Here is a 20097-nt window from a genome sequence, read left to right as displayed (position 1 = left end):
GAAATAACCAACTGATACCTTTGAAGCCTTCAGCACTCTCCTTTAATTACATCAGAATACAGCAATGTAAAAAATTGTTTGTTTAAAAAAATATTTACAAGTTAAATCAGACAATAAGATAATTAAAAGCTACATGGTTGCAAGAAAGTACAAGTGTGGCCTTTCTGAGTATTCTGGCGATGCAAATTAAAGCCACTGGGTTTCTAAAGTGATAAAACCCACATTCCTATGAAAAAGCAAGCCAAGTTTCCTCCCACACCTGGAACCTCTCACTGCCACGTCATTAAGTATCCCTGCACACAATATTTTTTTCCTCTAAAGTGCTTTACTCGACAGCTGCCTGGCTTCAACAGGCTGCCACGTCCAGAAGGGTCAGGGACTCTCCCTGATGAGAACAGCTGGCCAAGAGCTCAGTTAAGACGTCATGAGAAGCAGCACACGAACCGGCTCTTAGGGCAACTTCACGTTACCTGGGACCTGGGTGCAGCCAGGCTGCCACTCCCAAAAGCCCCCCTAGACAATCACAGTCTGGACTTCTAGGTCATCGTCATCCTCGTGGGCTGCGATCACAAACTCCCCCGTATGCTCCATTATTTCAATGTCTTCGGATGCCACCATGGTCACGGTGGCTTCTTCCACCTCCCCACCGCCCTCTGTGGTCAGCACAGCCCCTTCCCCAATTGCTGAAGCCAGGGTCATGGCGACCTGCTCCGTCAGGCTCTCTGGAGTTGCTATGGCAATCGTGTCGGGGTCCACGCCCTCTGCCGTCATGGTCGAATCGTCCGCCACCGTGACATTCTGGACAATTATCTGATGGCCAGAATTGGCTTGGTTTACTATCTGCTGAACCACCTTCATTATATGACTGTCCACCTGCACAGGGGGGAAAAAAAGAATAACTTTATTGTCACTTTGAATGTACATTAATTGGCATGCATTAAAATGAAATTTCATTGCATATAGCTCTCAAAGGGTCTTCCCCTCCAATATACACTACATGAACATGACAGAATAAATAAATACGAAACTATGCAGATACCCACATATATGACACAGAGAAACAACACAGTCTAGTTCAGATATATACATGTACACGGCGAGAAAAATGAATATTGCGAGTTTACCAGACGGATGGCACTTATTTATTTATTTATTTATTTATTTATTTATTTATTTATTTATCATTCAAATTTTTATACTGCCCTATCTCCCGAAGGACTCAGGGCGGTTTACAGCCTTATAAAAACATAGAAAACATAAGAATAAATACAAGTTAAAACAACATTTAAAAAACTTACTACATTAGGCCAAATTTAAAACTATCGTTAAAATAATACAAAACCCCATTTAAAACTAATTTTAAAACTAAACTCTAGGCCAGCCCCGCACAAATAAATAGATGTGTCTTAAGCTCGCGGCGGAAGGTTCGAAGGTCAGGAAGTTGGCGCAGTCCTGGGGGGAGCTCGTTCCAGAGGGTGGAGGCCCCCACAGAGAAAGCCCTTCCCCTGGGTGTCGCCAGTCGGCACTGCCTGGCGGACGGCACCCTAAGGAGTCCCTCTCTGTGGGAGCGTACGGGTCGGTGGGAGGCAGTCGGTGGCAGCAGGCGGTCCCGTAAATAACCCGGCCCTATGCCATGGAGCGCTTTAAAGATGGTAACCAAAACTTTGAAGCGCACCCGAAAGGCCACAGGTAGCCAGTGCAGTCTGCGCAGGAGAGGTGTCACATGGGAGCCACGAGGGGCTCCCTCTATTACCCCTCTATTACATAGGGAACAAAGCTGTTCCAGAAGCTGGTAGTCCTGCCAGAATTACTTCGAAACCTCCTCCCAGAGGGGAGCAACAGAAACAGACCTTAAAGTGGGTATGTGGGGTGTCTAACAATGCATTGAGCTGTAAGCGCATAGCGCTTATAAGCAGCACCCTGAATAACAGGAAGTGAGCTGTCCATAACCTTCTCAGCTGTCCTTACCACTCTCTGTAAGGACTTTCTATCTGAGGCACTGCTGCCACCAAACCAAACAGTGATGCAGATTGTTAATAATAATAATAATAATAATAATAATAATAATAATAATAATAATAATAATAATAATAATAATAATAATAATAATAATAATAATAATAATTTAATTTGTATACCGCCCTTCTCCCGAAGGACTCAGGGCGGTGAACAGGCCAATAAAATACAAACTACAACAACCAATTAAAACAACCCTTAAAAAACTGATTCAAGATGCCAGAAAATTTAAAATACCATTATACCCCATAAAAATTACAAAAATTTAAAACCCACAATTAAAATTTAAGGTTTAAAATCAAGCCAGTCCAGCCATATGAAATAAATAAGTTTTAAGTTTGCGGCGAAAGGTCCTAAGGTCAGGTAGTTGTCGAAGCCCGAGGGGAAGCTCGTTCCACAGGGTAGGAGTCCCCACAGAGAAGGCCCTCCCCCTGGGGGCCGCCAGTCAACATTGTTTGGCCGACGGCACCCTGAGGAGTCCCTCTCTGTGGGAACGCACTGGACGTTGGGAGATAGAGGCCGGCAGTAGGCAGTCCCGTAAATAATCCGGTCCTAAGCCATGGAGTGCTTTAAAGGTGGTAACCAATACCTTGAAGCGCACCCGGAAAACCACAGGTAGCCAGTGCAATCTGCGCAGGATAGGTGTTACGTGGGAGCTCCGAACCGCTCCCTCAATAACCCGCGCAGCCGCATTCTGGACTAGCGGGTGCTCTTCAAGGGGAGCCCCATGTAGAGCATTGCAGTAGTCCAGACGAGAGGTAACGAGAGCATGAGTGACCGTGCATAGGGCATCCCGGTCCAAGAAGGGACGCAACTGGCGGATCAGGCGAACCTGATAAAAAGCTCTCCTAGAGACGGCTGCCAAATGATCTTCAAAGGACAACCGACCGTCCAGGAGCACGCCCAAGTTGCGTACCTTCTCCATAGGGGCCAACAACTCGCCCGATAGATAGCCGCATCTGCAGCTGACTGTACCGAGGTGCCGGCATCCACAGCCACTCCGTCTTGGAGGGATTGAGCTTGAGCCTGTTCCTCCCCATCCAGACCCGTACGGCTTCCAAACACCGGGACAGCACTTCGACAGCTTTGCTGGGGTGGCCCGGGGTGGAAAAGTACAGCTGAGTATCATCAGCGTACAGTTGGTATCTCACCCCAAAGCCACTGATGATCTCGCCCAGCGGCTTCATATAGATGTTGAACAGGAGGGGTGAGAGAAAACCTGAAATGCAGTGAATGAGATGCAATTCCATTTCCGAGAGCCAGGCCAAATAAGGAAGGATATCCAATCTTGAAAACTTTTGTTGTGTGTCTGTGTTGTGTGAGATCCAGGACTGGGGGACCGGACGGGTGATGATATTAGCCACTTCAGGAACAACCATTCACCTTTTCCCTTCCCCCTCGATTCCCTTCTAATTCTTCATCCCAGATTGTTACATTTATTAAGACTTGAATTCTTAACAAAAAAAGCAAACGTCTTGGTATCAGCCTTTTAATGTGCCTCTTCTGTCCAGTTATCAAAATGTTAAAATTTATTGGCCATCCAGCTTCAGCCGGCTCCTGAAATAAACCAGGGCAGAAAGGAATTTCCCTGAAGGAACGTGGCTGGCGGCAAGCATCCTAGACCCACTGCAAGCTGGTGGATGAAGGGACTAAACTAGAGATTACCTCACTGGAGTTGGCAGGGCCAAATCCATTACAAGCTGTGCTTGCCTACGCAGGGTCCCCTTACTTGGGGATTTAGCCCTTGGGGGAAGGATTTGCTCCTTGCAGCGCTGAAAATAGTCGTCGCCGAGATCGTTAGAAAGCCTCCTTTGAGCAACCCACCTCGTGCCTGGTTCCTTCGATGATCCCGGCAGCTTCGCTGGTTTCCAGGTCTTCAGCAGCTGTCTTTAAGAAAGAATGCACAGCAACAGTTTAGCCATTCAAAGACACCTCGGGGCTCCTCGAGCCACAGTCCACATCCCTTATGCCAGGGGTAGTTAACCTTTTTATACCTACCGCCCACTTTTGTATCTCTGTTAGTAGTAAAATTTTCTAGCCACCCACCAGTTCCACAATAATGCACCGTGTATCGTCTGCGCATGCCTCTCACGCATCGTGGATTGGGTTTGGGGGAGATGCTGGCTACCAGCTCTGCTTGTCTGTTACAGCTGGGTGGTGTGGGGGGAGATGCGCGAGCTATTCTGGGACGAGGCTCTTTTGTTTGCGGTCGCACTATAGCGCCATTTAGTTTCACTTAGGTAACATGAACTATTTATGCGCAGGCGATACAAATAGTATATTTTCAGAAATTTAAATTGTGACAGGGAATTTTATGAAAACCTAATGAAAATGTTTTTAAATAATGCTATGATTTTTTTTAAAAAAAGTCAATTAAAAAAAAGGAAAATGCTTCAGTATCGGACAAAACTCCTACCGCCCACCATGAAAGCTGGAACGCCCACTAGTGGGCGGTAGGGACCAGGTTGACTACCACTGCCTTATGCACTTCCTAGTCTGTCCAGCAGCGTGCGTGATGGGTCTCCATAGTTCTTGGTCCATATTAGGCCTCCAGTGCTGGGATATTAACTGCTTTCAAAAGGCCCCGCCTTCCCCGGGGAGACCTGTTTACCTCAATGATGTATTCCTGCGTATCTGCCACCACTGAGGAAAACTCCACCAGGACTGTGGGGGGGTCTTCCGAAATGACCGTTGCAGCCAAATGGTCAGCCGACTGGCCCTCCTCTGACACCACGGCTTCTTCAGCTTCTTTCAAGGCAAGCAGGCAGCCACCTGGGGAAGGTGGAGGAGAACAGGCAGCTCAGCAGCAATGAAAAGAAACAGCAGGAAGAATTTTCCCCATTAAGTTCAAAGTCAAGATGCAGAAGAGCTGCTTACCTACCGTGTTTTTCGGAGTATAATCAATTTTTCCCCCAAAAAAGAGGGTGAAAATCTGGGTGTGTCTTATACTCCGAATGTAGTCCCGCCCAGCTTCTCAAACGGAGGTTTCAGAGGCTAAAAAAAGCATCAGAAACGGAGCTTCAGAAAAAAAAGCCCCAAACGGAGCTTCAGAGGCAGAAAAAAACAGCAGCTCTGTTTCGGAGGCTTTCAGAGGCAGAAAAAAAAAGCAAGGCACAGAGCTCACAACCAAGGAAACCTGTTGCTAAAATTCACCTCTGGGAACAGCTGATTGGGGGTATTCCAGGAGGCCGATCCACCTGCCAATCAGCTTTTTTCTTATTTTCCTCCCCAAAAACTAAGGTGTGTCTTACACTCCTAAAAATATGGTAAATAACTGGACTCTTAAGTCATGTGGTAAAGGAGAAGTCGAAGGTATCACATACGTTTTATTGCACTGTGAGTTTGTATATACAGAGTTTTTAGGTCAATGCATAGTCTCCCCTTATTAGAGAGATTACCAGGGAGGAAAGACAATTTTTATGTAGATTCTCTCCTCCGGGACTCAAACCCGGCTATCATACATGCAGTAGCAAAATTCTGTGCAGCTGCAACGACCATAAAGAAAATCCGATTACAGAATTAAAGATGTTTACTGCACCAATTTCTTGTAGATATCTGCAACAATTTTTAGAGAATCTATATTTACATACATGCTTACCCGTTCTCCCATCAGGTAACCAAGGGTAAGAGCCATACTGTTCGATACCATGTACTTTACTATTACGGATGTTATTACTTATTATTAATATCTTTTAACACTATTGTAAACAGTGATAATTTTGTCTACTGCTGATCTGTGACGGTAATAAAGTTGTTTATCATTAATATCAGGACCTTTAAGTCATTCGATATAGGTAGTCCTCGACTTATAATCACAACTGTGGCCAAAATTTCCAAAAATAAGCAAGACATTTTAAGCGAGTTGTGTCCCATTTTACGAACTTTTTTTGCCACGGTTGTTAAAAGGAACCACTGCAGTGAAGTGAATCATGCGGTTCTTAAGTGAGTCCCTTTGTCTTTCCTTCTTGGAAGCCAGCTGGGAAAATTAGAAATGGTGATTCCCATCTCCCCGGGGCAGTGCAACTGGCACAAAGGCACGCCCATTGTGAAGTGCCCATATTTTGATTATGTGACCATGGGGTGCTGCAGCAGTCATTAACCTGACAGAGACCACTTTTTCCAGAGCTTTTGCAATTTCGAACGGCCATTAAATAGATGCTTGTAGGTCGAGGACTACCTGTACCAAGGCCTACCACATTCATGGCATTGCTATGTATCAGTGTTGGCGAACCTTTTCGGCACTGAGAGGCCACCTGGTCTTCTGGTTTCTGGCACGCATGCGTGCGCGAAGATCAGCTGGCACATGCACATACTGGAAACCAGAAGATCATCTCCCTGGCACGTGCATGCGCACGGGGCAGCTGCCCTTCCGGTTTCTGGCACTCCCGCGCACGTGAAGACCAACTGGCCGGCGCACCAGAAGAGCAATAGGCAACGGCTTGCGTGCTCAGAGAGATGGCTCTGCATGCCACTTTCACCACACATGCCATAGGTTTGCCATCGTGGCTATATATGCAAACTAACTTTTTTCTCATTCTAAATGTTTTATTGCGCATTAACATGGTGTTAAGGCTCTAGATCAGGGGTCTCCAACCTTGGCAACTTTAAGCCTGGTGGACTTCAACTTCCAGAATTCCCCAGCCAGCTTTGCTGGCTGGGGAATTCTGGAAGTTGAAGTCCACCAGGCTTAAAGTTGCCAAGGTTGGAGAGCCCTGCTCTAGATTTTTCCACATCTTAAAAGCCTCTTTACGTACCTTCTCCTGGGACTAACGAAGCTTCAAATGCTTCACAGCAGCAGCTCTGTAGCACTTGCAAGAGATCAGGGGAATTGAGACGGATGGAAGTGCAACAAACCCAGCTACTCTACTGGAAGCCAGGAGAGAGGTAGGAGCGCACACCTGTCTTGGAGACAAACTATCCTCCGCCTCACCTTTGGTCCTGAGGTGCCGATTGAGGGTGCCGTGCTCTGCAAACCCACGGCCGCATTTGTAACATTTGAATGGCTTCTCGCCCGTGTGGTGACGGATGTGGCGCACCAAAGAACCTTTTTCCCGAAAGCCTTGGTTGCAGAACTGGCAGATAAATGGCTTTTCATCCAGGTGCGTTCGGAAATGAACCTGCTGTGCATTCTGTAGGAAAGAAGGGGGGGGAGGGGAAGAGTCAGCCTGAATTCCAGAACTGACAGTTTTCCAAAAATTGATTTTTCAAAACTGATATCCTCCCTTCCAAACCCCTACAAAATAAAAATGCAATTCAGTTTTAGGACAGAAACTTCCTATCTTTCAGGAGCAAGTGCAAATAATCTTGCATTTAAACAGGTATCGCTGACCACCATTTGGGTTTTTATGGATGGATGGGTGGGTGAGTAGATGGATGGATGGATACAGACACAGAGTGTCGTGTCCCACTCCTCCGCTGACGGCCGGGCCAGGGAAATCCGAATCAGGCTTGCCTCTGCAGCTCTGCCCAAAGTCCTAGCAAAGTCCTCAGAGCAGGCAGGAGACCAGTAAGTGACTTCAGCAAGATAAGTTCGACTTTGCCTGACTCAGAGACTGCCAGAAAGCAGATCCTTTATATAGGCCATGGGGTGTGGCTCCATGACTCAGCACTCATTAAGGCCTGCCCCTCCCTTCCTTCTGTTGCCTCCGCCTATCCAATCTTCTGATGCGAGGGTCACTCCAATCAGCTGTTGTTGGAAGTAAACTTTCCTCAAGCTCACATGCTGTGGAGGAGGGGGAGGGGTCTAGCTGCTCCGTTTGCCTGGGCATGGAGCCAGGGCTGGGGCCGGGGGATGCTCCCTCCTCTGCAGCCTGCTTGGGCATGGAGCCAGGGCTGGGACCGGGAGGTGCCCTCTCCTCTGCAGCTTGTCTGGGCATGGAGCCAGAACTGGGGCCGGGAGGCATACATTCCTCCGTGTTCGGGAGCAGATAAGCAGACCCCGGCTGTGGTGAGAGCGGACAAGACACAACACAGAGAGATAGGTATGTCTAAAAAATCCAAAGCATTATGAAATGGCCATAATTTTCTTATTGAGTGAGGAGAGGGGTTGGTCAGACTACAGGAGTACAGTCAAAAAAAAGTCACAATTTTCATGAGATTCCCCCTTCTGCTTTCTGATAGAATTAACATCTGAGATTGACAGGTTCAGCAACAAAGTCTTAGAAAGCAGGAATCCCCAAAGGTACTAAACTCCTACCTTGGTCTTGTACCTCTTCCCACACTTGGGGCAAGGATACGGCCGCTCGTCAGAATGCACTCGCCTGTGCCCCTTCACATGTGCAATTGTCTTGTACAGCTTGCCACACTCGCCACAACGGAACCGCCGTTCGTTCACATGCACTTCCTGATGCTTTTTCAGCAAGTATCCTTTGGTGAATTCTTTGCCACACTCATCACACGTAAAAGATTTGTAGTCTGGCGGTGGGGGGGGGGGGGGAGAAATGAAAAGAGATAGTACACAGATAAAATGGCTACAAATGGAAATTCAAGGACTGTTATCAACTTTAAAGATGAGTTTCTATGCATGACCGCACTAACTACATTTCTAACAAACCAAGAAAAAGGCGTGTCTATGAAGATTCTCAGTCATCCAGACAGTCATGATGGTCCCAAAGGTGCACCTTGCAAAAGGCAACTGGACTGTGTTTTTCCCTGAAGATGTTTCGCTTTTCACCCAAGAGGCTTCTTCAGTTCTGACCGAATGGTGGAGAATGGAAGGATTTATATTCCTTGCAGTCATCAGGTCATTAGGACTGTTTTTGAGAGTCTTTGAGGCCATCAGAAAGAATGCTAACGACCAGATGACAACCCTTCCATTCTCCACCATTCAGTCAGAACTAAAGAAGCTTCTTAGATGAGAAGTGAAACATTGTCAAGGAAAAACAAAGAAAGTCCGGATACCTTTGGAACAAGACAAAAGAAGAGTTATCTGATGGTGGCTGATTGCTTTAAAAATGTGGAACAGCAGATTAAGGGCCATGTAGGTTAAACGCCAAGGCGAGGAAAGTAACACTCAAGTCTTCTAAAGCAGGTGACAGCAATAGCCCTGTGGAAGGATGTAGGGGGAAGACGGAACTCCTCCACACCTAATTTTAAACTCCAGATTAATCTTGAGAGGATACTACACAAATATTGCTGCCCAGGTATAAATCTCTGCTTAGCCCAAGCAGAAAACCTACATAAACATGCTTAAACACGCTACCTGGCTTTGCAGCAACTAGATTTAAAACTGCTCCTAACAGTAAGTTTTTTGCACCAATAGAAGCTAGCAAAACTGCATCTGGATGACAGGTATCTGGATATTAAAGCAGGGATTTTAAAACTCATCTGCGCGGCTCATCCGCGGGTGATAGAGGGAGTTCCACGTAACTCCCATGTAACACCTCTCCTGCTCAGACTGCACTGGCTACCTGTTGCCTTTCGGGTGCATTTCAAGGTTCTGGTTACCATTTTTAAAGCGCTCCATGGCTTGGGACCTGGGTACTTACGGGACCGCCTGCTGTTACCTCATGCCTCCCACCGTCCCGTACGCTCTCAGAGAGGGACTTCTCAGGGTGCCGTCCGCCAAACAATATCGGCTGGCGGCCCCCAGGGGAAGATCCTTCTCTGTGGGGGCTCCTACTCTTTGGAATGAACTTCCCCCTGGTTTACGCCAAATACCTGACCTTCAGACCTTTCGCCGCGAATTGAAAACATATTTGTTTATTCGCGCGGGGCTAGCTTAAACTTTTTAAATTGTTTCGTTTTTAAATTTTAAATTCTATTTATATTTTAAATTGGGGTTTTTAGATTTTAATTATTCTAATTTCTCGGCCAATTGTGTAATAAGTTTCTTAATTTAGTTTTTAATATTGTATATTGTGTATGTTTTTAGCTTGGCTGTACACCGCCCTGAGTCCTTCGGGGGAAGGGCGGTCTAGAAATTCAATAAATAATAATAATAATAATAATAATAATAATAATAATAATAATAATAATAATAATAATAATAATAATAATAATAATAATCTGGACAATTTAGTACACAAAGGGCAAAAGCCAGAAATAGGGATTTCAACAGGAACAAATGCTAAGTCCCAAAACTTGGTAGGAAGCTTCAAGGGTTTCAAGGACACCAAGAAGGAGAAAGGTCTGGGATCTTGGTGGATCATAAGCTAAATATGAACTTACAAAGTGATAAAACCATAAACAAAGAAAATGTGATTGGCTGAATCAACAGACAGTGTCAGGATCAAAAGAACTCATTATTCCTCTTTATTCTGCATTGGTTAGACCCCATTTAGAATACAGTAGAGGAAGTCCTTGACTTATAACCATCATGGAGTGTGTAACTACAAGTCATGCTAGTCATTAAGCAAGTGTGACCACACCCAATTTCAGGACTTTTGCAGTGTTTGTTAAGCAAACCCATTTGCAGGGAGTAAATGCCAGTTTCCAGCAAAAAATAAATAAATCGTAAATTGTGGTCATATAACCAACCGTAGGAAACCGCAAGTGGCTGAAAATGCAGATGAGTTGCCAAACATCCAATATGCGATCATGTGACCGTAGGGTTCCCCTGCCCCCTGTTGAAACTTTGAATTTGGGGAATGTTGTAACTTCGGTTACCAAGCCCCCAGTCTTAAGTCAAGGACTATCTGTACACCACGTTTTAAGCTCCACATTTTAGGAAGGAAATTTAATAAACTGGAGCATATCTAGAAGACAGCAAGCAAGACGATAAAGAGGCTGAAAAGAAAAATTTCAGAGGGGGGGGGGATGACCGGAAGCACTGCATATAGTTACCCTGGAGCAAAGAAACTGTAGGGGCTCATAACTGTCTTCATATATCTGAAGAGCCGACAGGTAGAAACAGAGCTGAATTGTTCAGCTGTTTCAGAAGACAGGATAAGAAAGGATCTGTTTAAATTATACGAAAGTAGATCTCAGTTGGACACTGTGGAAGTTTACCATATGAGCTGGTCCGCAGGCTCCCTTTCCTGGAGGAATCTCAGGACCCTCCATCAGGAATGCTGCCCTGGACAAGTAGGTATACTAGGCCAGGGGTCTCCAACCTTGGCAACTTTAAGGCTTGTGGATTTTAACTCCCAGAATTCTGGGAGTTGAAATCCACAAGCCTTAAAGTTGCCAAGACTGGAGACCCCTGGCCTAGATTGTAACCTCAATAAGCCTACGAAAACTGAAATGATGTAAAGAGACCCTCAGAAACGTTAGTACTGAAACTGTAATACAGGTACCAGTAGTCCTCGACTTACGACCACAACTGAGCCCCAAATTTCAGACACTGAGACATGTGCTAACCGAGTCTTGCCCCCAGCTGGTAAAGGAATCACTGCGGTTGTTAAGTTAGCCACATGATTTGTCCGGTGAATCTGGCTTCCCCGTTGACTTTGCTTGTCACAAGGTCGCAAGAGGTGGTCACATGACTCGGGGACACTGCAACCGTCACAAATATGAGTCAGCTGCCAAGCAATCCGAATTTTGCTCATGTGACCATTGGGAAACTGCAATGGTCGTTAAGTGTGAAAACCGGCCAAAAGTCACATTTTTCACTGCCATTATAACTCTGAACAGTCACTAAACGAATGGTTGAAAAGTCGAGGATTGCCTGCACTGCCTGAAGCAGGGGTGTCAAACTCGAAGCCAATGGGCTGGATCCGGCCTGTGGGATGCTTAGATCTGGCCCACGGCCCTCCCAAGCTCCTTTTTTACTGGCAGAGGGTTGCAGGAGGCCATCGCAGCCAAAAACGGAGCTTGCAAGCCCATTTCCACTGGCAGAGTGCTCACAGGTGCCCCCAACATGAGTGACATTGACCTGACCACGCCTATCCTGGCCAGCCCCCCCCCCCCCCCACTACCACCGCTGTCAAACATATCCCTGATGCGGTCCTCAATGAAATCCAAGTTTGACACCCCTGGCCTACAAGTGTCTTAACATCAACTTCAGCTTTTACAAAAAAAGGTGCTGCCTTTAGGGAACCCAAGGAAGGAGTTTGCCTGCAGGACCCTGGAGGAAGAGGAGGCCTAGAAGAATGTGGTTTTACCTAGATGTCCACTGATATGGAGGTCGAGACTACTCTGCTCCCTGAAGGTTTCGCTGCAATAAGGGCACGCGTGTCGCTTACATTCATGGGTCGCTTCAGGATCTGGCTATGAAACAAAGGGAGCCCAGCATAAATTACTTGCGCATTTGATCAAGAGAAGGCTTGAATCAACATTGTGTGAAGATTACGAGAGAAAGTGAAAGCAAACTCAAGAGTCCCATTCTTATACGCAGCCGTACCACAACACAGCACATGCTATGAAAGACACATTTGGCAGCAAGCCACGCAGGCGGCATTTAAATTAATAAGGAGGAACTTACAGCTTCTATGTGCTCAATTTCCACATACTGCTCTTCGCACAATTTCTCAGGTGTTTCCACCTCTTTGTTCTTTAAATCCTCAGCAGCTCCAGCAATGCCATTTGCATCGGATTTGGCACCCTCCTCTATGGAAACTCGCTCGATCACAATCCCAGAATTCCTCATGGCTTCTCGTAGTAAGTTCTCATTGTCCTCCTGGTCAGGGGACAGCTCCTCAAGATTGGATGACTGAAGAAAATAAAGAGTGCAGAAAAAATGACTGCTAACGTCAGCTTGAACCTCTAAGAAAGAACCATCTTTCTCTCCATTTGCTGAGAAAGGTACCATTTACTAGACGCCAAAATCCCCAAGTCTAACTTCCCCTCCCTTAGTGCCTCCTGGTGCTGCCCCCCCCACAGGTCCAATCAAATTCAAATATGATGTTTTTAGAACGTTCACTCCAGGTGTGGATTGTGCACACAGCTGCATTGGTCCCAGCTACTGGCTTGTAGAGCAGCATCTCAGGGAGATGCAGGAACTGTTTTGTTTCCTTCGCATCCTCCCTCTTCCCATTCAGTCCCCCTGGCAGCCATTGGGACCGAACGGTAGCAAAGCACAAGCATGAGATGACAGCTGACAGCTAGCAGAAAGAAAAAAAACTTTTTTCCTTAGCCTAGAATCCCACAAGCTTTTCTTTCCGATCAACATTTCTCATACTTTTGATTTCAGGAACCTTTCGAAATGTCGTTCTTCTTCCTAACTTAGGTCTGGAGCTCTGAGAGTTTTGTTTTTGTTTTTTATTTGAATTTATATCCCGCCCTTCTCCGAAGACTCAGGGCGGCTTACAATGTGTTAAGCAATAGTCTTCATCCATTTGTATATTATATACAAAGTCAACTTAATTGCCCCCAACAATCTGGGTCCTCATTTTACCTACCTTATAAAGGATGGAAGGCTGAGTCAACCTTGGGCCTGGTGGGGCTTGAACCTGCAGTAATTGCAAGCAGCTGTGTTAATAACAGACAGACTTAGTCCGTTGAGCCACCAGAGGCCCCATTTGGCTGGCTTACGTTTGAAATGCACTGCAGATCCTTCTCAAGATGAAGCCTCAAGTAATGAGTTATTATGGACTTTCTGGAGTACTGACCAGGGTAGGTTCCATCACTTCTCCTGGTGTTACAAGATCATCCCCCCACAACACAGGTTGCACTAACCTCTTGTCCTAATGCCTTGGTTCCCGAGACGGGGAGCTCCTGCATCTGGACATGGACTTCATGGAGGACATTCCCTTTTGCATCCGTCACCAGGTGGATGACAGGGGAGGTCTCCACAGACGGGGCTGCCAGCGAGGGGATGGCTTCACTGCTGGAGTTGCTGGCCCCTTCAAGAAAAGCAGCATACAGTTAAGAGTGCCACCAGGGGCTGGGTTCAAGGGAAGCAAAACCAAGCAGCTCCCTCTGGCTAACCTGGGCTGCTGCCCTGCCACAGGCACACAAGGCAACCTCTGAGCCTTCAGAGGATGCTTTCACATGAACCTTTTGGGGCACCGGTGCTGTTCTTCAGTGGACCAGAGATTCATGCTTGCCTAAGGACTCATCACAAGTTCATGGCAGAATCCTGACCACGGTGTATGACGCTACCTGAACTGTTACAAGGTAAACCCCAAGAGATTCTCCCCCCCCCCCCCCCCCCGGACAAGCTGGGACCCTGCACAAAGCCTGGCTAAGCATGGAAGACGAGTTTATGGTTGGGCTGACGAGGGTTAATTTTGGGCCGTGTCTCTTCATTCCTTGACCTGCCTGTGCATCAAACTGAATGACTGGATACTGAATTAATACACGTTCTACACTTGCACAACATGCCAAAATCAAATTTTCTGGGCTCACACAGCACATTAAGAAAAAGAGCCACCAAAGTGGCTAAATGTATAAAGATCCGTTGAATGTGCAGTGTCCTCCAAGAGTTTTGCGCATGACCCAGGGCTTATTTCTGTTCTGTCACCAGCACCAATCAAAATCCTTCAACCTTTTTTTTTTGGTGCTATTTATTGCCTTGCTAATCCAGAAGGACCTCTTCACCTGAAGCCCTGGCAACGTGCTTCCTGAACCTAAATCTGCTTCCATAAATGGTATGATTAGGACGGCCGGTTCTTTCCGGATCCCATGATGGAAAGTCCACTTCTGGCGTAGAGACCAATGACTGTGAGTAGGCAAGATTTATGGGGTTTTCGGAATACATGTTCAATCCAAATGGATCTATTTCATCTGTGACCCACCAAGGTGTGGTCTCTTCCCACCAACAGCCAGGGCTCACTTCATCCGTGTAGATGTCCAAGTTGTAAACCCCCAAGTCCTCCTTTCATTCTGAATACTATAACATGCCTTTTCTATCAGGCATTATACTAGTCAGTATCCCTTTTGTGAATTAATGTTTTCTCATTTAGCGATATTCCACTGAATTTTGGCATACATGATTCATGTAAATTATTATGGCATAAATCTTCTGTGCCCATCCTCCCCTCAGGCCAAGTTGTATCAATTCCATTCCATCCCTCCGAAGGCAAGGCAGGCACATCCTGCAAGCCGTATGGATAAAGAGCAGGGGAGGCCCTGAGCTTTTTCACTGACCTGAGGCTAAGTCCTCTTTACTAACAACTATTTCTTTATTCATATTGAAGCGGATTTTCTCAGTGCATGGCGTCAAGGATTTCAAGTGTCGAGTCAAGGCTCCCGATTCCCGGAAGCTTTTCCCACATTTCTTGCACTTGTAAGGACGCTCGTCTAGAGAAACCAAAGGAAAATTACTTTGTGGGAGAACGTGGCTCCGGTGTCTCTAGGTGACGTTTCTGCTGCCAACCCTTCAGAAAAGGATAGATTGGCTCCAAGGCCTATATATAGCTTTTCAACAGTAGGGGCATGGAGGACAAGGTAATGCTTAAGCACCAGGAATTAATCCTGGAATCCTTTTATGCAAATCCCTCATCCTAGCTCTTCAAATACCATTTCACCCCCAATGTCTTCCCCTGTGCTCTTAGTCCTACTTTTGAAAGTCGCTTAATAACTGAATCACTACATACAGCCGATCAAGTCCGCTCTTCACCTGTGTGACGGCGATGGTGTCGGATCAGCGAACCTTTGGTCCTGAAAGAGGTCCCGCATAACTTACACTCGTAGTCCTTCCTGCTGCTGTGGGTGATCATGTGAGCCTTGAGAATGCTGGCCTGGAACCGAAAGATACAAAGGTTTGTGGTACTGCCAGATACAGAGCTCATCTTAAGAACGTGACATTTCAAACTATAACACTGCTGCCTTTTCTTACCCAGAGGCAAGCATTGTTGTGTCTCAACAGCACCGTCTTCTATATTGTTTATCTAATAGCACCCATGAGCATTGCTAAAATCCTCAACATACCGTCTTAAATGTCTTGTGGCACAGTTCGCAGACATAACGACCTTCCTTATTAACCAGCAGTTTAACTTTGATAAGTTCCAGAGAAGCACCTTCCCCGGGGCCTCCTGGATTACTCTGAGTAAGTCCACCGTCTTCATCGCTGTGGCTGTTGGGGCTTTCAAAGACGTGATCTTCACCTACAACCACCTCCTTGATTTGCCCACTACCTGCGAAGAGGCCCAAAGCCAGTTAAGATTCTTCGTAGGAGATCATGGTCCATAACCAGCTATTGGTACATATCGGACAGGCGCCCGTGATGGAGTGGTTTCCGCTATTAAATTCAGATTGATGCAAATCCCTCTGTCAGTAGAGAAAGTGCTTCCATGCAATGTTCCTATGAATTTACCCTTGATCACATCAAAATATATTACGAGTAGACAAATAACCTTCTGTGAATCCATCAATACATTTCATCTCATCTAAAAATCAGACATTATTCTGTATTCTCAAAAGCATTTTGTCTACTCTATTCCAGCAACCGCTTGCACTTCCATGCTCAAATTTTAATCATAAACTGGTCTAAGAATGTTCTGTCACACCTTTTCTAAATTAAAAAGCTTTAAATCAGGGGTCTCCAACCTTGGGACTCTGGGAGTTGAAGTCCACAAGTCTTAAAGGGACCAAGGTTGGAGACCCCCTGATTTAAAGCTTTATTTTTCTTCAGGGAAAAATAATAATTTTCTCTCTCCTGGGTTTTCCCCAGTTCCCGATAAATAGATCAATATAGATTTATAGAACAACTTTAAGGTATTATTTATCTTAATAATTCATAGCATGACCTTTTCCTTTTCTCTGCACTTTATGCGAAGGAGCATGTTTTTGTTTAACCTTCAGAGGACCTGACTTTTGATGGTTACATTTATTCAAAATAATGGAAAAGCACCGAGTCACACAAATTGCTGTACACAGCACCATACCATTTATCTTTTAATCCATTACTGCCAGCGCTGATTGACAGCAGCACCATTTCAAGAGGATTTCTTCCTAATATTTGGAGATGCCTGGAACTGAATCTGGGATCTTCTGCGTGAAAAGCAATCACTCTTACTCTGTTATACTCCTCCCCCTTAAACTCTTGCAGTAGGCTTACTGATTGCCTAAAATAACTTTCAAGTGGCTGGTGGACCTACCTACAATTTCAGGTACACTGCCGATTTCTTCTGTTATTGGAGCTGCTTCAACAACTATATGAGCTACAGTTATAGGTGCTTCAACTGACGAAATCACCTGATGGAACAAATGGAGCTTTAATATGAAAAGACCTCTTGTGGTAGGGATGTTCCAAAATATTTTTCTAAAATAAAATTTACAAAGTTGGAAGTGGTAAAAACAGCATCTCCCATAATGTCTTAGGCTAATATTTCTTCTAAGGACAAGGTGATGCATTTTGCAGACGTTACCCATCTGAGCCTACAAACGCTACCATTTATCCAGCTTGCAACCTCCCAGCCTGGCCTCCAGCGAGATCAAATGTCTGGCAAGCAGAGCTAAGATGCTGCCTTGAGAAACTTGCCGGAGCTGCTGCTGCTGCTGTGGGTCCATCCTGAGGCCTCTGGCAAAGCTTCTGCAACTTGTGCTGCACAAATTCTTCCAAAGAAGTGAACTCGGATTGGCAGCGACCACATTTGTGCCTGTCATCTTCATCTAGAAGGCAAGAAAATAAGGACCCCGTCACACTTTTTAAGACAGTGTGAAAAGGGAGCATATAAAGAGATTGTATAATGTGTTGCTTGAAATAGATTCGGAAAAGGATTTGGTAAAGGACTGCATGATAAAATGGGCACAGAATATTCAGGAACCAATAATGTTGGAAACATGGGAGAAAATCTGGGTTAGAAATGTTAAGTTTACACAAGCACAGAATTTAAGGGAAAATTTTTATAAGATGTTTTATAGATGGCACTTAGATCTCAAAAAATTATCATGTATGTATCCTGATATCCAAGCGAAATGTTGGAGGTGTGATTGTGATGACGCTACATATTTTCATATTTGGTGGACTTGCAAGAAAATTAAGGCCTTTGGATAAGAATTTGGTGGATTATTCAAAATGTACTGAAGAAGAAGATAAAGTTCCTGCCACAATTTTTCCTTTTGGGAATTATAACAGATTGTACAGGGATTGAGACTAAACTGATTCTGAATTTAGTAACAGCAGCAAGACTGTTGATTGGACAATACTGGAAGAAAGAAGAGGTACCTACAATAGAAGAATGGATACTGAAAGTCATTAATTTGGCTGAGATGGCTAAAATCTCAGCTTTTTTAAAAGACAATACGCAGGAAAGATATTTAATTGAATGGAAAAAATGGATTATCTACAAAACAGATATCAGATTAAGAAATATCAGATTGCCTTTGAATAATTAGGAAGTATTATTTTATGTAATGGGGAGGGGGTTGGGAGATGAAAAGCTTTGGATGAGGTTAATTGGATTGGAAGGGAAAATTTTATTCTATGTTTGGTTTATGTATAACAATACCTTGTGATTGACCCGGGAAGCCGGGGAGGGGGTTTCTGGGAGGAGGGGAAAGGGGGGGAAATGTTTTTGTTTTTTTAAAACTTTTTCAATAAAAAAAAAAAAAGACAGTGTGAAAAGGAGATTCCCAAATAACCAACCACAGCAACAACTGGATTCGTTCCAACATTAGTATTTACAGGCTTGGGATAAATAAAACCGTAGCAGCAGCAGTTTAAACAGTTGTCAGTCATTCCAAAGCAAACCATGGAGTTAGTACCTCTTACAGAGCATCTTTTTTAAGACCAGGGCAAGAATGGGGATCAAGACCCTGTCTAAAAGATCAGAAAACCTGGCACAGCTAGTGCCAGGCTGGGGTTCCGTTTCCACAAAGGGATGCCTGAGAAAGTCTCCTTTGCCAGCCACCACTATGCAGCCCCAACAAAGCGTCAGAAGAGCACCCTGCCCCTACTCCAACTGCAGAACCAGTACAGCTCTCCCTGGAATTTAAGACAAATTTCCTAACAGTGAGGACAATCAACCAATGGAACAGCTTGCCACCAGAAACCGTGGGCTCTCCATCACTGGAGGTTTTTAAGAAGAAACTGGACAGTCGCTTATCTAAAATGGTATGGGTCCCCCTGCTGAGCAGGGGGCTGGACTAGATGACCTCCAAGGTCCCTTCCAACTCTTGTTACGGGTACCTTCCTGGCACCTGCACCCGGAGGGGACGGGGGGGGGGTCAAAGGAAGAAGCATGGTGGTCCTTACCTACCCTGGAAGCCTCTCCTGTCGCAGCTACCCTCACCTCAGAGAAGAGGCGCCGTCCCTTATTCCCAGGGAGGGGCCCATCGGCCTGCGCTCCCTCCTTCCGTCCCCACAACACCCCTGCGAGGTAGGCCGCCGCAGAGAGCGCCGAGCAACTCTCCCAACTCGACAGACGGACATTTCAACCCCTCACACACACACACCACGGAAGGTTCCATATAGAGCAGGGGTCTCCAACCTTGGCAACTTTAAGCCTGGCGGACTTCAACTCCCAGAATCCCCCAGCCAGCAAAGCTGGCTGGGGAATTCTGGGAGTTGAAGTCCGCCAGGCTTAAAGTTGCCAAGGTTGGAGACCCCTGATATAGAGACGGAGAGTGTTAGGCTTCGATGAGCCCGGCACCGATTGGATCCGGCCCTGACACGTGGACGGGAGCCGTCGCCGCTCCGACAGCAGGCCCGTCCCCGCGGCGAAGACGAGGCGCCGCTTCTCCGGGAAGGCCCTGAAACGGAGCGGCCCCTCCCCCGCCTTCCTCCGGGCGGCAGTCAGTACCTTCCTCTTCGAAAGGCGTCGGGAGGCTGAGGAAAGCGGCAGCGGCGGCGGCGGCGGCGGGAGACTGAGGGAGCCCGCCCGTCTTCGTCGCCGCCGCCTCAGCAGCGCCCTCGCGTCCCCGTGGCCCAGCTGCCGTAAGCCCCGCCGGCCCAGCGCCCGTTGCCATCGCGGCTTCCATGTCGCAAGGCGCCGCAACCACCAAGATGGCGGCTTTACGGCCGTGTCGTCATAACAACGGGCCGGCGCCGCGGGGAGGCGGGCTCGCGCGAGCCTCGGTGGGCAAGGCGCGGTCGAGCAGGCGCTCAGCCAACGGGAAGACGAGGACGGCTGCGGGCGGCTCACCTGCGGAGGCGGGGCCCGCGCGGCGTTACAACCAACGGCTGGCGAGGGCGGGAAGGTTCATTCTCCGCTCGGCCAACCGACGCGCGCCTCTTCCCGGGCAGCCAATCAGCGTCGTCGGGTCAGGCTTCCGGAGGCGTCGCCGAAGCCCTGGCGCGCGGACGAGCAGGGAGCG

The 20097-nt window shown here is 46.6% G+C and overlaps 1 protein-coding gene across 7 annotated transcripts; it reads right to left on the bottom strand.

Moving 5' to 3' along the window:
• Positions 1-25: 25 nt before the first annotated feature.
• Positions 26-20064, bottom strand: E4F1 (E4F transcription factor 1). 7 transcript variants are annotated; one of them, XM_058157041.1, is made up of 14 exons: positions 19584-19894; positions 17321-17451; positions 16938-17034; positions 15769-15974; positions 15458-15578; positions 14986-15138; positions 13573-13739; positions 12380-12607; positions 12060-12165; positions 8213-8430; positions 6947-7145; positions 4628-4788; positions 3841-3903; positions 26-873 (listed from the first exon to the last, which is right to left on the bottom strand). In XM_058157041.1, exons 1-14 carry the CDS (start codon positions 19759-19761, stop codon positions 514-516), a joined length of 2388 nt encoding a protein of 795 aa, XP_058013024.1. In that variant the 5' UTR covers positions 19762-19894; the 3' UTR covers positions 26-513. The 7 variants fall into 7 exon arrangements, with proteins under 7 accessions (XP_058013024.1, XP_058013027.1, XP_058013025.1 ...); XM_058157044.1 differs by lacking the exons at positions 16938-17034; positions 19584-19894 and adding an exon at positions 19926-20064 and having other exon boundaries at positions 15769-15970; positions 17317-17451; XM_058157042.1 differs by lacking the exon at positions 15769-15974 and having other exon boundaries at positions 16942-17034; positions 19584-19893.
• Positions 20065-20097: the final 33 nt, after the last annotated feature.

This window comes from Ahaetulla prasina, chromosome 14 (genome assembly GCF_028640845.1).
Source record: "Ahaetulla prasina isolate Xishuangbanna chromosome 14, ASM2864084v1, whole genome shotgun sequence".
NCBI lineage: Eukaryota > Metazoa > Chordata > Lepidosauria > Squamata > Colubridae > Ahaetulla > Ahaetulla prasina.
This window is presented reverse-complemented; position numbering and strand designations above follow the sequence as displayed.